Source organism: Xenopus tropicalis, chromosome 3 (assembly GCF_000004195.4).
Source record: "Xenopus tropicalis strain Nigerian chromosome 3, UCB_Xtro_10.0, whole genome shotgun sequence".
Lineage (NCBI taxonomy): Eukaryota > Metazoa > Chordata > Amphibia > Anura > Pipidae > Xenopus > Xenopus tropicalis.
Genome location: NC_030679.2, coordinates 121,775,661 through 121,798,791, shown reverse-complemented (window position 1 = coordinate 121,798,791; position 23,131 = coordinate 121,775,661). Strand labels below are relative to the sequence as shown.

At 41.5% G+C, this 23,131-nt stretch overlaps 1 protein-coding gene across 1 annotated transcript; it reads left to right on the top strand.

The window, feature by feature from the left end:
- Positions 1-817: 817 nt before the first annotated feature.
- On the top strand, positions 818-22,376 carry hkdc1 (hexokinase domain containing 1). The gene is made up of 18 exons (XM_002935301.5): positions 818-1,241; positions 6,348-6,510; positions 9,238-9,386; positions 10,848-10,967; positions 11,315-11,410; positions 11,743-11,842; positions 12,804-12,987; positions 14,052-14,207; positions 14,656-14,889; positions 15,066-15,370; positions 15,701-15,846; positions 16,307-16,426; positions 16,845-16,940; positions 17,350-17,449; positions 18,034-18,217; positions 18,368-18,523; positions 18,637-18,870; positions 20,151-22,376. The coding sequence occupies exons 1-18, from the start codon at positions 1,179-1,181 to the stop codon at positions 20,293-20,295; spliced, it is 2,751 nt and encodes a 916-aa protein (XP_002935347.1). The 5' UTR covers positions 818-1,178; the 3' UTR covers positions 20,296-22,376.
- The last annotated feature ends 755 nt before the right edge of the window (positions 22,377-23,131 follow it).

Here is a 23,131-nt window from a genome sequence, read left to right as displayed (position 1 = left end):
GGTGAATTCAGTAGCTGGGATGCAGAAGCCCATGGGCATCAGGGAGTTAAGTGACAGGGAGGCAGAAGCCTATGTGCATGGGTGAATTCAGTAGCTGGGATGCAGAAGCCCATGGGCATCAGGGAGTTAAGTGACAGGGAGGCAGAAGCCTATGTGCATGGGTGAATTCAGTAGCTGGGATGCAGAAGCCCATTGGGAATTAAGTAAGAATGGTGTGCAAGTCCTAGGGTGCAGCTGTAAATCTGGGATTCAGAAGCCCACTTGCATCATGGGGTTATTGGGTGCAGCAGAGGTGAATGTGCCTGTGTAAGGCCGCAGCAGCCCGGCAGCCCCATCCCTGCAGGGAAGCACAGACACGTTCCATCACACAGGGACCGGCTCACGTGATGTCACCCCTCAACTTCCCCATCCCAGGCAGCAGTGGTACAGCTCACAGCCCCGCCCACACTCTCTCCCATTGGCTTGGCTGTTGCCCTCGCCCTCGCACACCCCCTACCCTCAGCCAATCCAACATCTTGCCGGCTCTTGCAAAGCCGAAACCCCCTATAGTGCATCACAAGGGACCCGTAACGGAACGTGTAACATCTTGTTTGCTACGTCTCAGTACAATGTACCTCACTGTGTATTCCCTCCATTAGCGCCTGCCATTCGTTTAACCAATATCTCATACTGTCCTGTAGCGCCGCTATAGCCATAATACTGATTGTCTGAAGGGAATGGGATGAATTTAAAGGGATCAACCAGCGTTCCATTTAAAGCTGCATGGTCCCCAAAATACTGCCACTGAATGAACGGATATCCCGACTACTATAAGATATAAAGCCCTACACATGGGGCGCGGTGCCTCAGTCACACTGTAGTTATGACTGTAACTTTGCAGGCTGTTGCGTCAGAAGCAGACAATACCCATGTGCGAAGTGACTCATTACTTTCCCTGGGCACTAGAGAGTTAAATGCAAGGCATGAGTGCCTGATGTCACTGGGGGCTTGTCAGAGGGAGGGGCATCACAAGCTGAATGGGCCACATTGTACGCACAGTGACACAAAAAAGCCGGCACTGCTGAAAGATACGCACCGCCACAGACAGACAGACCGACTGACTGACACACAGGGGCAACAGAGGAACAACCTATCCGGCCTGAGAGTTTCTGGAAACGAAGATTCTAGGCTGAAGAGCCATGATAGCATCCCACTTGCTGGCATATTTCTTCACTGAGCTCAACCATGACCAAGTTCAGAAGGTATAAGACCACCTTGCATATCAAATGTATATATTATATATATAATAATGTGTATATCATGTGCATGTATGGTATATGTATATAATGCGTATATAACATGTAGCCTTTTAACTGATGGGGAACTTCGCCACCAGCTTCCCCCATCATTACTTGGCAGTGTAGTTCAGCAGGCACATTCCTGGTGTAGAGGGCTCACTGGGCTGTACTTACAGGCACTGGGATCCCCAGGCGGAGTTCCCAGAGTTCTAGAAAATGTGACTATCCCGGGCTGCTATTGCTGCTGATATATATTTATACAGGAGCTTTTTTTTTTTAAAAAAGGTGGGAGGGTGGGGAGTAGTGCTGATTTGGGGGATCCTCACCTCTTTTCGTGATGCCGGTTACCTGCACACGTCCCTAAGGGAGAGGAGGATGGGAGACTGGGTGTGATGCCTTATTGCCTGTGAAGTCTCCCTAGGGTGATAATAAGCACAGTACATTAGAAAAGAGTACTTAGTGTGCATGGGTGCTCCTCTGAGTAACGTACCCTTAAGCTTGGCTATAAAAGTGGGTGAGCCATCTGTATGTGTTACAGTAAGGATGGGTATCCGGGACTAGTCACTCATCCTGTAATACGAGTTAGCAGTGCAGCTGACGCTGGCAGTACAGACGCACAGGGGTCGGAGAATGATGCTACTCAGAGGGACGCTATGGGGGTGGGAGAGGGGGAGGTTAAAGTGGTCCAATTGCACCCCCCCAGCGATCGCAGCGATCAGCAGTCTCAGCACCCATATCGCTGTCTGATCAAGGTCACGCACAATGCGTAGTCCAACCCAGCACCAAACCCAACCACTTTCTCCATATATTATCCCCTACTGGACCCAGCTTTGCCTCTTTTTGTCTGCCCATTAAAATCTAGAAACAAAAAAGATTTTTTTATTTGCTTGGTTTCGCCGGCATTGTATGCACTACGATTTCCAGCACCATCGGCTGTCAGTCTGTCCCTGGATGCTGGGAATTGGCCAGGTTACTGGGAGCGCAAGAGTCGGGCATCGCTTCATTCTTCTGCCCCAGCAACTGAGGTGCCCAGGGCAAAGAATGCGCGAATGACATGTCTGTGGGATGGGAGTTGAGAGATAAATATAAAGCGGTGACGTTTAATCTTCAGATGAGATCGATGACCTTTAGGATGACCTGTAGGAGGGAGCACGCAGGGTGACAAGGTGACAGTGGCAGATCGTGGGCACATCATAAAATCCTATGAATATGGGCAATCTCTGGCATTGTTGTATCTACATTCTATTCCTTTTACTATATAATATATATATGGGGGGAATGTCAAGCCCACCCCCCTCTTCTAATAATGGTCTTTCCCTAGGAAGTGGGATTTCCTTCCCAGCAGAGTGATTTACATCAGCCACTCAGGCGGGGGGGGGGGATGCCGCTGACACCTCCTTAATCTCTGATCTCACAAGAGAAAATGGCAGCTAGCAATAATGAAGATCCCTGACCCTGAGATATTAGTTTTTTGATTAGTTTCAGATACGTCAATATATCTGGTGGTAAAATGACCAGGAAGAAATTCTGTATGGGACCTGTTATCTAGAATGCTGGGGGCCTGGGGTTTTCCGGATAAGGGGTCTTTCCGTAATTTGGATCTCCATAACTTAAGTCTGCTAAAAATCATTTCAATATTGAATAAACCCAATAGGCTTGTTTTGCCTAAAAGAAGGATTAATTATACCTTAGTTGGGATTAAGTACAAGGTATTGTTTTATTATTACAGAGAAAAGGGAAATCATTTTTAAAAATTAGAATTATTTGCTTATAATGGAGTCTATGGGAGATGACCTTTCTGTAATTCGGAACTATCTGGATAATGGGTTTCCCAATAAGGGATCCCATACATGTACTACTTTTAGGCACATTTAGCAGCAGGGCTTTGGATACCTTATAAAAAGGTATGTATAGATGATATTATACACCCTTATCTGGTTTAGCAAGGAGCAGCTGTCACTATCAAACTGAGGTACCCAACATATGCAGCCCCCTAGGAGCTCTGCAACTGGGATGCTGGGAATTGTAGTACAGCAACAACTGGGTGCAGGTTATAGTCTTTACTGGTAGCAGCTGACATATTGCTTGTGACTATGCACTCCCACAGAACACTACTAGTGGCCATATCATGTATGGATGTAGAGGCATTCAGAGGTGGATTGTGATCTGCATCAACAACCAATACCTTCTTTATAAAGGGGCAATAATATCCCTCATTATATGACCTCAGTATATTTCTCCTTGAAGTCATACTTGATCCCTCCAAATTAAGAGGACTGTAATGTCTCAATGCACAGAAAATCTGATACTATGCTATTGGTGAGATCAGGCTTCCCTCTGTCTCATACCCCAGGTGGGAGAGGAGAGAAAAATCCATGAGCGGCAGCATCGCACCTCATCCCACCTCTGCTTGCCTGCGGCATCGCACCTCACCCTCTGTGCCTGTGAAATCCTGCAGTAGTGGGTGTAACCATAATCATTCCATTTTACTAGGTGCACAATCACTTGTTATCTTAGGAAAAATAGTCCTCTTGGTTATTACAGTTCCATCTGTGAGGTAATGAACTCACCTCACAGAGCTGGCAGCCATTTTGTGTTCCCAGAGAATCCCCTCTGGTTCTACACCCTGCCAAATGTCTGTATTTGTAAATTGCTGTAAATCGCATCATCTTCCATGATAAGGAAGGAGAGAAAAAGCAAACAAACAGTGCAAACTAGCACTGGTATTCACAAATTTATTCAGTGTAATATGTGGTCCATTTCTTACAAAATGCAATATATAAGCTACATTCAGTTCTCAAGGGATGCTGGGGGTTTCAATGAGAGGGCAATGGATGAATGTTAGCCAAATGCCAACAGAAATCACAAAGGAGAGAAGCAGCGCACGTAGCAGAATGCTTCAGGGGAATTGACTGTATTTATTTTAGTAGCTGAGTGAAGAGACGCCATAGAAATGCATTTGTCAGGGGGGAAGGTTCAACATCCTCATCTCCTTCTTTGTCCAACACACATGCTTTGTGTACATTTGCACTCTTACTGGCACAGAGCAGCCCAAGTTCTGTGCCGGGGGTCTGTTGTGCTTTAGAGAGGTATAAGCAGGGATATCTGCCTATTGCATTACTGTTAGGGGGGGGGGTCACATTTGGGCTATAACTGTGGGATAGTGTATATAATGAGGCAAGAGGGGTTGGCCAAAATAGCAATATTACAATTATGTGTAATTGTTAGTAGAAAGTTTTGTTTTTTTTTACTTCCGGCATATTATATATATATATATAATTGTATATATATATATATATATATAATGTATCATGCGTAGAGACAAGGCTTCCGGGGCAGCCCCTTTTATGTGAAATTTCCTCAGTTTCCACATTCTGAGAAGCAGCCCATTATTAGACAGAACAGCCTTCACACCCCCTCACAGCAGTGTTTGCATACAGTAATGAAACCAGATCCGTGGCTGCTCAGTGGAGGAAGTTGGAGTGACTCACTTGCTCTAGCAGCATCACAGAAACATGACGGAAATGCCACGCTGCACAGCCATCAGATATTGTTCTTAGGAAAGCATGTGATGCTTGGAGACAGGAGGCAGAGCATAAGTAGGCTGAACTCATTGTGTAACTTCGGGAGTACTGGGTGCATTGCTCAAGGTGTGCCACAGTACAACACTATTGTTATGCTAACAATTTTTTTTTTACTTTTCCATGACGGATATGCCACACTTTAAAGTAACACGTTAGTTGTCAGCCAAGGCACTCAGGATCAGGGGTGGATTAATCACTAGGCACCCCTAAGCTATATAGCCTAGGAGCCCTGTGTAATCAGGGGCCCATTCTGCCTGTTTAAAAAAAAATTTTCAACTGAAATTACGCACATGTCCGTGCAGAGAGACGAAAAGCTTACGACAACTAACTTAGACAAGGTGGTGCTTATGTCCGTGTATGATGAGCAAGCAGAGGATAGGTGGTGCGTATGTCTGTGTGCCCTAATGTCGCATTGTGTTTGGCGCACGCCGAACACGATGTGCTGTCAGGACGCATGGACATACGCCCCACTTATCCTCTGCTTGTTCAACACATGGGTCAATACGCTGCCAACTCAGTCCGAAAGGACAGAATCAGCAGCTTTTATTGGCCATGTATGGCCACCTTAACTTACTAATGGTGGCCATACAATGTAAGATCCGCTTGAGAGAGAAAAACCTGGCAGGGCGATATCAGGTTAATCAGGCTAGTCAGGTGGTCCCCAATCTGATGGAAAAATCAAACCTGCCCAATTGAGATCTGGCCAGATGTTGGGCAGTGAGGCCGTTGTTGGTGCCCATATAGGGGAAGATCGGTCTAAGACCGATATCGGCATCTGAAATCAGCCCCTGTATGACTACCTAAAGCAGATCTCTGCCTGATTTGGCCACTCACATGCAGGACCAAATCAGACTGATCCAATTGTTGGCCTGGAGACCTATGATCAGGTCATATGCTATGCTATGGGTTGCTCTAGTGTCTTACTGAGTATACTTGAGTGCTGATTCACAAACTATTTAAGTGCAGATAGAGTGCAGGGTGCAACAATAGGCTGAAACCAACATATTTGTTTGCACTTTGCACCTATAGGCATATTTCTTTACTCTCTAGATTGGAGTTGGGCTGCAAATACTTGTACTTCTCCCATGAATGCAGAGCTTCCTTTGGCTCCCAGTGATGTATTTGAGAGGTGGACTAGGGGTGGTATTCTTATGGTTTCCCATGAAGGCCCACCTTTCAAACATGCAAGCTAATGCCGAGGGGTGCTAGTTCCAGCAGTGCCATTTTCTTACCATCTGCCTATGGGAGGCATTGAGTACAGTTTACCAGTTATGAGACTTACAAAATAAGGAATGAGAGTTGAGATGGAATGCTGAAGGCTAAGTGATGCCTTTGGCCCTGGGCACATTTCAGAGTTTCATCATTTAAGGCTTCTAGCTGCTTTCTTTCTGCACACACACAGAAATTAAATTGTAGAGAAAAAAAAATAGAGGAACTGTGTCAATGAAAGGATGGAATCTTAATATCCACTTTTCCTTTTCTCCAGGTGGACAAGTACCTATACCACATGCGCCTATCAGATGAGACACTCTTGGAAGTGTCAAGCCGATTTGAGAAGCAGATGGAGAAAGGACTTGGGCAAGAGACCAGCCCCACCGCCTGCGTGAAGATGCTGCCCACATTTGTACGATCTACCCCAGATGGGACAGGTAGGATATGGTTGCTTCTCAGAGCCCTTCTCTTGTTGGACATTTTATATCTCACTCTTATAAATAGGCAAGGTGGAGACATTCTGAGGTTCAACATTTTGTATACCCCTTTGAGAGACTAATTCAGTTTAATGTTGGATATATATATATGGGGATCAGGGAGTTTAAGAGACTTGCCTGAGGTTAAACAAGCTGATACAGATATGGAATATTATCCAGAATGCTTAGGGCAAAAAATAATTATTTGCCTTAAAAGCACTCTGTGGGAGATGACATTTCAGTAATTAACAGCTTTCTGGATAATAGGTTTCTGTATATGGGATCCAATACCTGTTTTGCAAATAAACTTGGTCTCCTTGAATCACAATGCAGTATATAGAATCATTGGTATCATGTTGATACCTGAAGCAAATGTGGACTCTGAGAGATAAGAACATATAGACGGTGTGCTATATGATGATTTCCTTACCCTAACCTAATGAATTTAGGCAATTAAAATCAGCAAATTCTGTATGATCCACTGCATAATGTTGGCATTGACTGTAATCAGTAAACATGGGCTTTTCCACGTCTGTGGGTTTACAGCTGGTAGGATATCAGCAGGCTGGGAGGAACCAAGTGCACTAATCTGCTTTTATAATCCAGTTCCTTGTTTGCTGAATGATACTCCAGTTAATGGTTGGTTGTTAACAGATTGAACTAGTGCTGTCTGAGTAACCAGAATGACTAACAAAAATAATAATGGGTAAGAGGAGCAGATCTTCCCAGTCTGGCACCCTCGCAGCTTATTCAACTAAACAAGAAAGTGGCCGCCTTCAGACATTCGTTTGCCTGTCTCTCTTTGTCAAAGAGAAAAAGCCTTCAGTAGAAACTCACTCGGTCTCTTCAGGCCACAGTAAAATAGTGCTTTTTGGGTCCCCATGGAAAAAGATTTGTGTTAATCTCCAACAATATTTTGTGCTGCATAAATGTGGAAGAAAATTGCAATCACATTTCTATCTACAGCCTATTGGCCTTTTGTTTAACAAACCTGTTTAACAGGTATGCCATCAGTGATCTGCACCAGCACCTCACTGCTAATTGGCAGTCGCAGTATTTCATAATAAGAATAGAGCTTCTCTACCCCAGCTGTGCATATAAAGGAAAGGGTGAGCAAGTCTTATAGACACATACTGGGGTTGGGAAACACTGATTAAACATCCCTAACAGTTGTTATGCACTATCCTCCTCACACTTCCACTGCCATCATAACAAAGAGGTGTCAGCATACCCTGTGACCTTACTGTGTGCCAGATGAAACAAACTGGTTTTTATGTACACATTTGCCTGTGCACAAACCATTCTTAGATGTATTCACAAACAGACCAATGCAACAGTTCTGCAATGTCCCCTTGCCTGTTGCCCAAGCAAGGTTCCGTCAAAATTTTAATTAGTCAGTTCCCATATATTTCCTGCCCCTCTACAGTCACAGGATCTTTCTTTATATTTGCACCCATGAGACTGGGCCCACCAGAAAACTGAAATCAAAGGCCCTTTTTTTGCATCAATGATATACAAATAGTGCTAAATAATAGGGCAATGGGTGGCAAAATGCTTGAAAATACCTCTTCATAGACTATGATGGTAATAGTGCAGACCTGGCTGGTGCTATCGCAGGTTAGATGATTATTGCTTAAAAATGTGTCCGAGAGTGTTTTAAAGCAATAATCCTGTAACTGCTCTGGCAGGGTCAGCATGATTACCATGAAAGTATTTGTGAGTGGTTTTCTGCCTTTCTGCAGCTTAGAGATTGTAAGCACAGCAAAACACACTGTGGCATTGCCCTTATTGGTGTTACATGGTAGAGATAAGAAAGGGCTGATGGGAATCAAGCTTGGCTGATGCCCACTAAGGCCTAGGACCATCAGGAGATATTCTGTCAGTCACTTTGGGCTTGGAGCTGCACAATTCTTCTTTAGGCTGTAGTGCAAAGAAGCTGTTGCCCCAAACATTGGTGCACAGGTTGAGCTAAGGCTAGGCTCCACTGGATGGTAGATATAAGCCTGGATTCACAAGCCTTTCCAATTGTGCCAGTTTGTTCAGATGGCAGCATATTGCAGGGCAGGACTGGGAGAGTTAAATGAACGCTGGCTGCATTTAATTTGAATGACTGCTTCACTGTATCAGAACAATGGTCCCGGGCAGAGTGATCCCAGCATAGCACATTCCCTGGCTGGAATAGAATGGTGCCAGAAAGGTCACATCAGGCAGGAAAATGATGCCTGCTCAGATAAATCTGCCTCTGCCACTGAAACACATTATGTAATGACCAGAAAGCACCACATGCCCACCCTGTGTACCCTTTATGTGCCAGCCTAAATATAACAGTTTCCAAGGCATTGCTATAAAGACATTTAATCTGTAAATAACAAAAGAAAGGTGATTAAAGACTTACATTGTTATGTAACATCCTTCTGTTTGGATAGCATTTTGGTATTCTCTCTTAATAATGAAAACAATCTTTTGCTCGCACTTTGGGCATGTTAGCAGCCAGCATACAAGAACAATGCCCTTATTTAAAGAGACAGTGCCACTTATGCAGTGATCTGTAAATCTGTTAATGAAGGACTGCTTTAGCTGATTGGACAGAGCTGTCATAAAGCAGGTTCAAGGAAGGCCAGTCTGGGTATGTAGCCCAAGGTCTAACTGTGTCCCTAGAATTAATGTTTTGCTTGATCTCACTTCCAGAAAATGGAGACTTTTTAGCCCTGGACCTTGGAGGGACGAATTTCCGTGTGCTTCGTGTTAAAGTGTCTGATAATGGAATGAAGAAAGTGGAGATGGAGAACCAGATATATGCTATCCCAGCAGATCTTATGCGTGGCAGCGGGGAACAGGTAAAAGCACGGCATATTTGTACATATACCTACATATGCAGAAAGGAGAAACCGTTAACCTGAGGGGTTAGAGGGAGCTTTGACAGATATGAGAAGGCATTATGGGAAGGAAAAAAAAATGAAAATGAGAGATGCCTGACAGGCTCCAGGTATTTCCACATTTTCAGCTCTTTAATATCTACCTCTGTATCCTAAAATGTTTTTCCTCCTCAATTCTCGCCACTCTTTCTTTCCCTGTCCAGTATGCAGCCCCCAATGCAATGTCTGTCTCCTTCTTTATATCTGCCCCTTTCTTTCTTGGCTTGCTGTCCAATCTTAACCCTTAGTACCTTATCTCATTTACTTAAATATTACATTCTCTTTCATTTCCCTTCTGGCCTCACAACAGCCATTCTGAGATAACATACTCAATAACATACTCAATAACATACTCAAAGGCATCAGAAATATTGTATCTTAATGACAAAACATATCATAGCTAGGGACATACTCTTTAGTTGCTAATGCAATTACTGGTTGTTTCAATTAAATCAGTGACTTTAATAAGATATATAATGTATAAGAGGGTATGTTTAATTCTGCACATATTCAGATGTTATTTAGAAATGTAATACAAATATCATATAAAACATGTTCTTGAGAAAGCAGACTCATGAACTCAGTGCACTCAGTCCCACAGTTCCCAGGGAACTATACACCGGGGAAGAGAGAGTAGGAATATAATTAGCACACAGATTTCTCTTTCTTTGGTCAGCGTCTCCTAGAACACAGTGATGTCTGTGTGTCCACTTGTGTCCTAAAGTACCAGTAATTCAAGAGAGCAGAACCGCAAAAAGCAACAAAGACACCACTGAAGCACAACATAGAGGGAAGCTTATGCTGGCCAGATATCTCCCTTATGCACCTTTATTTAATCATAAGTTCATTCCCATTTAGAGAGAGCCCTGTAGGATCCAGTTATAAAATGAGAAAGGAATTATGTGAGAATCTGCCCTCTTCAGCACTGATCACAGACCCCACCCACCATTATTTCCATTCTAGCTGCCTGGTTAAAAAAAACAATCCCAGCTGTTTGCAGCATGTCTTATTCAGTTTACTGCTATGCTCTGATTTGTTGTATCAAGAGACTTGTAAAGAAAACAATGATTATGCTAGAGCTTTGTGTCCAGAATTCTGGCTAAACTTTTGTCAGCCAATCTTGTCTCCTCCATACAGTTATTGGGAATGGGAGATGATATAATCTGTATTGTGGTGGTTGAAGGTCCAACCTTTGGTCAGAGCCACCATGACTTATGAAATGAGCACAGATATTATTATTATTAATAACACATATTTATAAATCACTAACATATTCTGCAGCTCTGTATACACTGTGTATACAACTGATCATACAGATTGCATCAAGTAAACAACCAGTAACCTATATATAAGTTAAAAATTTGTTTTCTTTTCTATTGGCAGCTCTTTGACCACATTGCAGAATGCCTGGGCAATTTCATGGAGAAGCTGAACATCAAAGACAAGAAACTGCCTTTAGGATTCACTTTTTCCTTCCCCTGCCAACAGACCAAACTGGATGAGGTAAGTAATTAATGTTGCAGAGTCTGTGTAGTATACACTCCTCAAAAATGTAACACTAATTCCATCACAATTTGACTATTTACAATTAATACTTTACAGCAGGAGTGTAAACATTTATTCTCCTGAAACATGCACAAAACAAGATTTAGAAATTATTAGCACAAGTACTTAGATTTCTCCATGCTAGTGCATTAGCATCTTCAATATGGCCCTCTTTAACTTTCAATCTGAAACCCATGTATTGTCTAAATCAGTCCCTTTTGCTCCTGCTTTGCAACTGTTTTGAGAAGAGGGGTTCAATTTCAGAAAATGTTAGTTCAGCTAGATTCTCTTTCTCCCTTCTGCAGAGTATTCTAGTGAACTGGACAAAGGGATTTAAAGCCTGTGGAGTTGAAGGAAAAGATGTGGTCACCCTTTTACGGAAGGCAATCAAGAAAAGAGGAGTAAGTAAACTCTAACATAAGATCCATTTTCCAAAGCCAAAGAAAGCACATTGTTGGCTGGAAGCTGTAATTTCTAGTTAAGAAACTTACGTTGATAAAAACATTTAATTTTATCATTAGTTTATTAAGCATGATATCAACTCCTCAGTATGTGAAGTCAGTGTATATACAAATGCCCCTGTCTATTATTATTATTATTATTGTGGGAGTTGTGTGATTTTACAGCAGGCATGGGTATCTGGGGCTCTGAGGATGTTGTTGTACTACAATTCCCCCAATCCCACCTGGGGGTTGGGAGTTGTTATTGAACAATCTGTTGTTTTCTGTTTTAGGATTTTGACATTGATATTGTAGCAGTGGTGAATGATACTGTAGGAACCATGATGACTTGTGGATATGATGACCACAACTGTGAGATTGGACTCATTGTTGGTAAGAATTCAGTTGAGGTGGAAATACTGTAGCAACTGTATCTAATGAATAAATGGCAAGAAAATAGTGGATACTATTAGCAACAGATGGATGTCCTACTGTTTGCAGCTAATTTGCCTTTATAGGCTAGTTACACTGATTTGTTCAGATACTGATAATACTGATAACAAATCTAAGGCCACTTACCCTGATCTGTTCAGATACTGATAATGTTGATAACAAATCTGACTGCTGTTAACAGTCCAGGAGAAATTTCACTGCAAAGACTCCCTTTGCGGGCTTGTCATACTACCAAGGGCCAGTCAGTTATACATGGGTGACCACACTGGCCTAGGATCCACTTAACTATGTTTCTATTTAAGAAAATCATGTGTTGTACAATTTTTTACCACAAGACCATTATTTTCTTCTGTTCCCTAACTAAATGTTAGTTGTTAATTTCTTGATGTTACAGCTCCATTAGTTCAGCTTAGAGCATTGTTTTAGGTATTCACCCAAGGGGTTTGTTCAAACACCAAAAAATGAAAATGGATCAAAGTAATTCAAATATAATTAACTTTTGCCCTGCACTGGTAATAACTGGTGTGCTTGCTTCAGAAAGCCTACTATAGTTTATATAAATGAGCTGCTGTGTAGCCATGGGGGCAGCTACTCAAGCTGGAAAAGGGAGAAAAGGCACAGGTTACATAGCAGATAGCAGATAGAATACAATGGTGTTTAATCTGTTATCTGCTATGTAACCTGTGCCTTTTAGATAGCTTAAATTGTTGCCCCTGTGGCTACACAGCAGCTTATTTATATAATTATAGTAGGCTTTCTAAAGCAAACACACAAATGTTACCAGCGCAAGGCAACAGTACATTATATATTAATTACTTGAGAACACTATCATTTCTTGGTGTTACCGTTCCATCAACAGACAATACCCACAGTTTTTATTGTTATCTACTCTTATTCACAGGTACAGGGACCAATGCATGTTACATGGAAGACATGCGCCACATCGATTTAGTGGAGGGCGATGAGGGAAGAATGTGCATCAACATGGAGTGGGGAGCTTTTGGGGATGATGGCTGTTTGGACGAAATTAGGACACAGTTTGATAGGGAAATCGACATGGGATCTTTAAACCCAGGGAAACAATTGTAAGTATATGAAGTATGGAGTGCCCATGTGAATGCTTCTGCTATTGTACAAGTTGTGGAATTTTAAAGCAGGCATCTGGTGCTTTTGGGATATTGTTGTACTATAATTCCCACCTGGGGACTGAGAGTTGTTGTTGCAATATCTGGAGTGCAGCTTGTTTCATGTTGCGCCTTTACAAGAACAAGTGCATCAGGCGTTGCCTGTAAAACAACCTTCTTACCACTTGCCCACACTTGTGAGAATTTAAATTACAGCAGCTCAGTAATAATGCAGTCCAAGTTACAGGAGTTGAGTTATACTGAAGTTACAGAAAGAGAAGGGTAAATGTTGAGAAATGTTTGGCTGGGGATACAGTCATGGAGGCTGTCCAGCTTGCTGATGTGCCTTTTAGCAAAGTAATGTTAGCAATGGAATTTCTGTGGGAAAGGCATAATAATCAGCTAGGGACCAGTGTGGGTGACAGTTCATACATCTTGACTGTGCCAAGTGTCATTTGGCTTTAGATATCATTCTAGCATGTGAGCATATTGCACCATATTGAATACAGTTAAACTCATTTATGTAGTAATATGTAGTATTACTTAGATAGCCCCTTTTTCCTTTTTTCTTTAAGCATGCATGTAGGCGTATCCAATCACAAGCTAACGTGCATTCTAAAGATAGTTCTGCTGCCTGGCTCTTCTTTAATTCACTTAAATTTTGGTTTCTCTGTTAACACCAGGGATGCACTGAATCCCAGAATAGCTGTTTTCACAGGATTTGGCCTGATCCAAGTGCCTGGCCTATCTGAATTGAAACTCTTAAAATAAAGTGACTTTAGATCATGTGATTAAGTGATCTGGAAAAAGTGGATTCAGTGCATCCCTAGTTAACACACACCCCTTCATTCCATACCATACCATTTCAACAAATATGCCAACATGGCATCTGCCATTTTCACTGGAGTCCTGATGAAACATTATCATCAAAACAATGCTTTTAGATAACCAGAACATGTTTGCAGGCTAGAATATCTGGAATACGATAGTGTCCTCTCTGACCAACAGCTGAACTGTCATCCTAGGTTTGAGAAGATGATCAGCGGAATGTATATGGGGGAGCTGGTCAGGTTTATCCTTGTAAAAATGGCCAAAGAAGACTTGTTGTTCGAAGGCAGAATCACAGCTGATCTCCTGACCCGTGGCCACTTTGAAACCCGATATGTTTCAGAAATTGAGAAGTAAGTTTTAAAGGTTACACTGGGGAGGGATGACACCCTTCCGTTAATTTATGTACTGTATGGGTTGCTTCACTACCCTTTGCAGAGACACACTGTCTAAATTGCACAATACCAATAATGTCAATCTGCTTCCTGGAAAATGAGTTTGCACAAAATAAAATTAAAGCAATTATGAAATTCTAGTTAAAAAATCTGAAACTCTTCTCATGGCACTGCCAACTTCTTACTTACATTGGCTCTGATTTATCCACCCATCTGGAACTTATTTTCCCTTGGATGCTGCTTTATGGACCTCACCCTTTCTGGGAATTAATATACACACTTGTGCTCATACTGTATAAACTATTCTTTCTTTAAAGTCTAATTTACAAGTGCAGGTCTTTTGATAAATACTGTAATAGTAAAATCACCAAGTGGATGCAGTGTTATATTCTATTTGCCTTCTTAGGGACAAGGAAGGGATCAAGAAAGCACATGAGATCCTTACCAAGCTTGGCTTGGAGCCCTCACATGAGGATTCTGTTGCCACACACCGCATTTGTCAGATTGTGTCAACCCGTTCTGCCAATCTGTGTGCAGCCACGCTCGGTGCCGTACTAAGGAGAATCCGGGAAAACAAGGGTGTGGAAAGGCTAAAATCTACAGTGGGAGTTGATGGATCTGTCTACAAAAACCATCCTCAGTAAGTGAAAACAGCAACAGGACAAAATCATACGAATAAAATGTCTGGAGACTGCTCACCATCAGAATTAAGCATCCAGTATTGGAAAGGTTCAGCTTTGCCACAGACATAGCAGCAGAATGTGAAATCAGTTTATCAACTCAGTTACCTTGTATCTCATTCCTTTCTCCTTCCAGCTTTGCCAGACGTCTTCAGAAGACTGTCCGCCGCTTGGTGCCAGAATGTGATGTTCGATTCATTCGGTCAGAGGATGGAAGTGGCAAAGGTGCAGCTATGGTGACTGCTGTAGCCTACAGACTGGCTGACCAGCAGCATGAGCGGGAGAAGACACTGGAAGCCTTCAGTCTTAGCACAAAGCAGCTCCTGGAAGTCAAGAAGATAATGAGGCAGGAGATGGACAGAGGACTGAAAAAGGAAAGTCATGAAGAGGCTCCAGTTAAAATGTTGCCCACATATGTGCGCTCAACCCCTGATGGCACAGGTGAGGCAAAACACAATTTATAGGGATCCTTTTGTGTATAGATGCAATGCCCAATGTTTGACCCTTTATTTGTTAAATGCAGGCAGTTATAAGGACCATACATAGGAGTGTTCACCCTATATATCCATATGAATATGAATACCCTATGTGTTCGGTATGGCTAACCATTGACTGTCATTGAATTACTGTAAATTACAGTTTAGCAAATATTGGCATTTTACTGGGTTGGGCATCATAATCTGAATATATTATGGGCAAATGACTTGAAACCACTGGACCAGTATCAAGCTAGAAATACCATGTTATGACAGCACTAACTTTCTGTTTTAGAGAAGGGAGATTTCCTGGCACTAGATCTTGGAGGCACCAATTTCCGTGTACTACTTGTTCGTGTTCGGAATGGGAGACGAGGAGTGGAAATGCACAATAAAATCTACACAATTCCCCAGGATGCAATGGTGGGAACAGGTGAAGAGGTGAGTTGAGTACCACAAAACCTTTTTTCTGCTTGTTATACGATAGATACTTCTGACCAATACCCAGGGGTAAAAACAAGGTGTAAGATAAATGAGTCTGGCCTATGGTCTCCTTATTTTCTGGAAGCAGTTACCAACCTTCCTCTTTTAAAATGGCATCAAGCATCATTTTTATCCTCCAGGCCAGACACATACCAGCAGACAAAATAACGAATTACCAGCAACTGTTTCTAGTGCACAGATACTTAATACCAGATGTTCCAAAGGCAAATAGAACAGAAGACACAGGGCATAGGATGCCTCCTGGTGGGCATAACAGCCATTTTTATCACCCTTTCCTTACATATTTCCTGTGGAAAAAGCTGTAGGGTAAACTAAATGTATTTTATTGTGTGTTTTTTTCTATTTGTCGCTTTCATTTATATATTGGAATGTGCTAACAACTTTTCTATCTTTGCAGCTGTTTGACCACATTGTTCATTGTATTGCGGATTTTCTGGAGTACATGGGCATGAAAGGAGTCTCCCTTCCCCTTGGATTCACCTTTTCTTTTCCTTGCCACCAAAACAGTTTGAATGAGGTAATTGTTTAATGCTTTATAATGTTTTTGGCAACAGACATCTGCCCATTAAAGAGCAAGAGTGATGGCATTTATCAGGCAATATGGAAGGTGCATCAGCACACTCTTGTGGCAGAGTCTGTATAGTGCAATTAGATCACTAGATATTTTAGTATCCATAGTTTTGCACTTGGCATGTAGAAAGCATATGAGTACTGGACACTGGAAAATCAAAGTTGGATATGGTAGTGGTGTGCACCGACACAGCGGACAAGCACCTAATTCACACAGCATGCCAAAATTGGCAGCATGATGATGCACTACAGTTTAACCCTGTGTACAAAACAGGTGCAAACACACTGATAAACATATATCCTTAACTTGTATCTGCTGTAGCACACAGACACTTACTGGACTTCCTCTCCTTTTCTTTCTTTAGGGAATTCTACTCAAGTGGACAAAAGGCTTTAAGGCAACTGGATGTGAAGGAGAGGATGTTGTAAATCTGTTGAAGGAAGCCATCCATAGGCACGAGGTAAAGATCACATCCCTCCATTCTGTTAGTTATCCACCCATAAAATAGGCTCTGTTTTGAGCAACACATGTCCTCCTAAGCATGAATTTTTATTAACAGTACAGTTGCTAAAAGGCCTATATCAACCCTATGTTACTAAACGTAAAGCTCCCCATCTGTGGCTTTCCAGTCCCTTGAGCTTACAGCTGTGCATGGGTAGTGAGAGCCCAGAGGGTCAGAGCATGCACATGGCCTTGAGCCAAAGTTAGATTCATAGTGCAGACAGGTACAGAGGGCTGATTAAGAAGGGATTTCTGTTTTCTCGAGTAATTCCCCTGTCTGTAGGATCATGTAAATTAAAATGACTTAAGTAAAGAGAATGATTCACATGTGCAATGTTTGAATTATTTTGCATATTTATTTTTGGCAGGAATTTGATCTGGATGTAGTAGCTGTTGTAAATGACACAGTGGGCACCATGATGACCTGTGGCTACGAGGACCCTAACTGTGAGATGGGGCTTATTGTAGGTAAGAGAAATCATGCCACTTGGAAGTGTAAATAATATACACTAAACCCCCCTTTTTAAAGCATTTTTGAATGACACCGGACCCTTTTAGCTGTCTAACTACAACTCCCTTTAGTTGTCAGAAAACTGTCAGTGAGAGATGTGAGTTCAGATCTGTCAGATCAGATCTGTATGTTAATATTTTTTTGAATGGCCAACAATATGCTCTGTAATCCAGGTGCTTATATACTTAGTAATATGGGTGCTAATATGCCCCATAACTATATATGCTCTGTAAACTATGTATATAAAGAATCTAGTGAGACATTTCAAATTTAGAATGCAAATAGAAAGAGATTCAGCCGGAGTCATAGAATAAGGGACCCCTGAAATGCAATTAAAGGGCTGCAGGAGGACATCTTTGAAAATATACACAATAAAAATACGCAATAGAAAGGCCATTATGTTTTTATCTGCATTCTCCCTACCTATGGAGGGGCCACTTTGATGCTCTCAGTGCCATAAACTCTGCATATTTACTGATGTCCCTTGCTGTAAGCACACAAGACTGACAGCTGACCATGTTTATTTTCTCTTACTATACAGGTACTGGCAGCAATGCCTGTTACATGGAGGAGATGAGAAACGTGGAGCTGGTTGAAGGGGAGGAGGGCAGAATGTGCATTAATATGGAGTGGGGAGCATTCGGGGACAATGACTGCCTGGAGGAGTTTCGCACAGTTTTCGACAGAGCTGTGGATGAACTCTCCCTCAATCCCGGAAAGCAGAGGTATGGGGAAGAAATGCGGCTTACATGTAAAACATTCTCAAAACAAGATTAAGTGCAAGCTGATCTGTCAAGGATCTATCCTAATTCCTTTTCCTGGACAAGCTCCAGGCTGATAATGTGCCATACATTAATACAACTTTCTGGCTGCAGGTATGAGAAGATGATCAGTGGCATGTACTTGGGGGAGATCGTCAGAAACATCCTGATAGATTTCACCAAACGGGGGCTGCTTTTCCGAGGGAAGATTTCAGAGAGGCTCAAGACCAGGGGCATCTTTGAAACAAAGTTCTTATCACAGATAGAGAGGTAAGAAATCCAAAACAGCACTTGCATAGGATTTCAACTGGAGCAGAAGAAAATCTAGATGACTTTAGGTTAGCTTCTGATATCAATAAATGATTCTATTTTCTTCCTCACAGTGATCGCCTGGCTCTGCTTCAGGTCCGCTCCATCCTACAGCACCTTGGTTTAAACAGCACCTGTGATGACAGTATCATTGTAAAAGAAGTATGCACAGTAGTGGCAAGGAGAGCTGCTCAGCTGTGTGGAGCTGGAGTGGCAGCAGTGGTGGATAAGATCAGGGAGAATCGAGGCCTGGAGACCCTAAAGGTCACAGTTGGAGTGGATGGGACTCTCTACAAACTTCACCCACAGTAAGATATGAGATAAGAGGGGCTTAATGACACACTGTAGCAATGTATCCCATAGAATGTTAAGGCAAATAAAAACATGTTCATATATGTTATTGCTGTCCTTATATAGTGCTGACCTGTTTATTAGCAATTTACTTCATTCTTATTGGAGTGGAGCTTGCACTATAAGTTCTTAAATAGAATCGTAGAGACTAAAATATGTGAAGTGTGGGATAGAATGGTAAGGGGTGGAATGGTTAGAATGTGTTGGACTGAACTGAGTATGTGGCACATTGAATGTTATATGTGTCTGAGAGAATGTAAGGCATTCATATAATGAACCCTTTATTGGCAGTTAATAATAAAAAAGCCCAATTTCCCACCTTTTATAATTGTTAATGATTAATCAAGTATCCAATATCTTATTGTGTGCAAAAAATATTCCTTCTATATATTTGCATTACACCTATGAAAGGGTGGCAGCTGAATATTTTATTATACCCCAGAATGAATACTTATCCAACAACAACAGTTTTTATCATATTAAGTAACCTTTTAAAGAATCTTACCAAACTGGAATATATATCAGTAAATATTTCAATATTTCCCTTTTACATCTTTATCATTGAGCCACCATTTAGTGATGGGCTGTGTGCTCCCTTAGAGATCAGCTGACAGGAAATAATGCAGATATAACTGTAACAGGAAGTAGTGTGTGAGTCAAAGACTTTCCCCATTAATTGGCTGATGGGGCCTAGCATGTATGTGTGCCTTGGCTTGTTTGCATGCACTGTGAATCATATGATCCCAGGGGGTGGCCCTTAGTACTTAAAATGGCAATTTTCTATTGAGGATTACCCAATGGTACATACTGATAAAAAAAACAGTTTTATGAAAATAGTTTATTTCTATAAAGCAGGGTTTCACATATGGACTATTTTATGCAATATTTTTTTTTTATAGAGAACTACATTGTCCAAGTGTATAATTTCCCTTTAAGCTGGAGTCAATATATTCCCTCCTTAAACATCACCTAGCAGTCATAAACAGTCATAAAGACATAAATGCAATATATTTCCTTATTATACAGTAAATACTATGTTTCTTTCCCCTAGAAATGCAATATATATCCTTATTATACAGAAATACCTTGTTTATTTCTGTTACAAATGCATATGCAAATACATATCCTTAGTATTAGTAAATACCATATTTACTCTCTTTAGAAATGCAATAGTAAATACCACATTTATTTCTCCTTTTACATTAAACTAAAATGTAATTTTCTTTTTTTCGTGCAGCTTTTCTTCCATCATGCACCAGACCGTGAATGATCTATCCCCAAAATGCCAAGTGACATTTTTACAGTCAGAAGATGGCAGTGGAAAGGGAGCTGCTTTGATCACTGCGGTGGCATGCAGAATCCGGGAAGCGGGAGAGCGCTAGGGTTGTGTGATGGAGGGGGAGACGGTTATGCTCATTCCTGCACATAGACTTCCTGCAGCCTTCATCCTTCATCTTCCTTAGCATTGTGTGGTCTCCAAACTGCATCAGCTGATATGCCTTCCTGGGAAATGCACAAAAAGGGGCTGCCAACGAGCTTCCACACATTCATCTTTTTTATTTAGGTGATAACTGCGGTATGCGGAGGAAATTCTAGTTAGCTGCATTACTACAGATATCTAGTTCTACATTTTGCCTGGTAGAAGAGGGTTACGAAGGCCCAGAGGGGCCACATAGTACAAACGCTTTTCCACTATGGCTAAACAGCAGTGGGCTTCAATGGAGAGCCAGAGTGATGTTCCACCCAGTTGGTTCTGTTAGAATTATCTTTGGGGAAAACATTTTAGTTTAGAAACTGAACAGAAACAGCCCATTCATTGTAGAAAGAACCGCCATTTGTAAAAGTTTACATGATAAATAATCATGAATTGCCATTTGCTGCTGCTGTTATGTATGAAGTCCAACACCGGCCTTTGTTGCACACTTGATTAGGAGAAATTAAAGATGTGAATGGGAAAAGTCTATGGCACGAGTAGAACCTGCTGTTCGATTCTAATAAGGAGTGTTTTATGTGTACCATGAAAGTAACTATATTTATAGAAAGGAACAGTTTATTTATTTTTTTCTACAGCAGTTAATAATTAATGATATGTTATGACTCATATGTATTTTTCTACCTTGCAGGCACTTGTATAGAGGCCTGAAAGATGCCTTAGATATTTAAATACCATCTACACATAGTTCTGCACACCAGGGATCTTCCGCCTGCTCTCGTTTAATTACAGGTTCCAGCATAAGTTACAGGGGATTCTGGGAGTTGTAGTTGATATACAACAGGTAGACTTCCTAGTTCCATTTTGTTTGGAGTTATTAAAAATATTCTTTTTTCGGTATGCGTTTTAAAGCAATACTACACATTTCTTATCAAGGAGACAGCGTAATTCCTGTGTTTCCAAACAGTAGCTCTTTGCAGAGACAAACAGTCTTGAATGTATTCAATGTGAATAGAGAGAGAGGGAGATGTATGTGGTTCTACATTGTGCAACCCTTAAAAGCTATATCCAAACTTGGGGATCTTACAACTTGGGACACATAAATATATCCTAGGGCATCAGCAAGCCCTATTGTGTAAGATGGTAGAGGAGCCCAAGCAGTCAAGAATTAAAGTAGTATCACTTTAATCTGTATTCTATTTCAATTGAGTTTACATGCTGGAGGTTAGGTTACATTTAGGAATACCTCATCTTTCATTCCGGCTGCTTATAAGGAGAATGCTTACCAAACATCATTAGTATACATAGATACATCCCATAATGGAACCAAATACTGGCACATAATATATATATTAGGAAACACATGCTTACTGTTATGCGGTACAATGTGTCCACTGACACCTGTATTATAGTCATTCTGTGTATGTCTTCAAGATGTTACAATTAAAAATGAAAAGAAATGTACAAACTGAAGTAGCTCCTGTTTCATCCTAATATATAGCTCTATAATGTAAAAGGTAGGTCTAATGGGTCCTGCACAGTTGAGCATTTAATGTACAACCTGTAATGTACCTTCCAATACATTGGGGTAATGTAATAACAGGTGCAACATTTGCTATAGTCCTGGAACTTATATCAGCCAATCAGCCGGCAGTATTTATTCATCTGCTCTATGAAAGCTAATATTTCTGTAGGTTTCTAGACCTCGGCTACATTAGTTCCTGTTATTACAGTTACCGGTAGACGCATATGTGAGTATAAGCACACAGCTGCCCTGTTCTGGTGTCTTTGAGTTCATGCGAGAAGACTACCATCATACCCTGTAGTTCTGCAACTTAACATGGTGTTTATGTTTAATGTTCATGTCTAACTTTGGCCGTTGGGAATCTCGGAGCCACGTCTTACCAATACAGGTAGTCTGTTTCATGTACAGAGTCTAGAAGAGACGCTTGTTTATTTATATTTGCTATGTTATTGGATTTCTTTACGTGTAATTTAATAAATTTGCTGAATGCTTTAGTAGAAACCGAACTGAGCCTGTTTATTACTCTAATTCATCTATATAACCTTTTCCGATTGAGCATGTCTACAGATTGCATTAAGAGATGCATGTGTAAGGCTTTTTTGTCAATTTAAAAAGTTGTTTACAGGGGTGCTCCTGCAATGCGGCAAATGACAAAAAGCACCCCTGGGTATGTCTAGTCAGCATGCAGATCCCTCTGTGTATAACTGCCGACATTATGGTGTCTCTGTCCCATAATCCTATGAGTCCCCTTCCCCATACACCCCAGTTAAACAACAAAATGACTCTGGGGCTCGGCCAACATGTGAGGGTGCTACTGGCTACTTGCCCAGAGTAATTAATATAGACTCATAGGCTATGGGTTTATGGATACCTATGGATACCACGCTGGGGATCAGAAGGAAAAAAGGAACTCTATTGGTTTTAAGTAATGTCATTATGTTCAGGTAGGATTGCCACCTTTTCTCCATAAAACTGGCCTTTAAAGTTGGGGTGTCACATTTGGAGGTGGGGCTATGATGTAAGGCGTGGGGAAATGGGAGGACCAGGCAAGGAAAGTGTGACTGGTAAATGGGTGGGACATGGGAAGGGCATGGGTGGGACATGGGCAGGGCATGGGTGGGCCTGTGATTATAAAGGGAAGTTTTTATAGGGTATTAAAAATGTTACCGGCAAGTATATGCCAGTAAATTTGTAATACCAGTGCTGGCCTTTGCTGGTGATTTACCGGCTAGGCTGGATAAATACCAGTGAGGTGGCAACC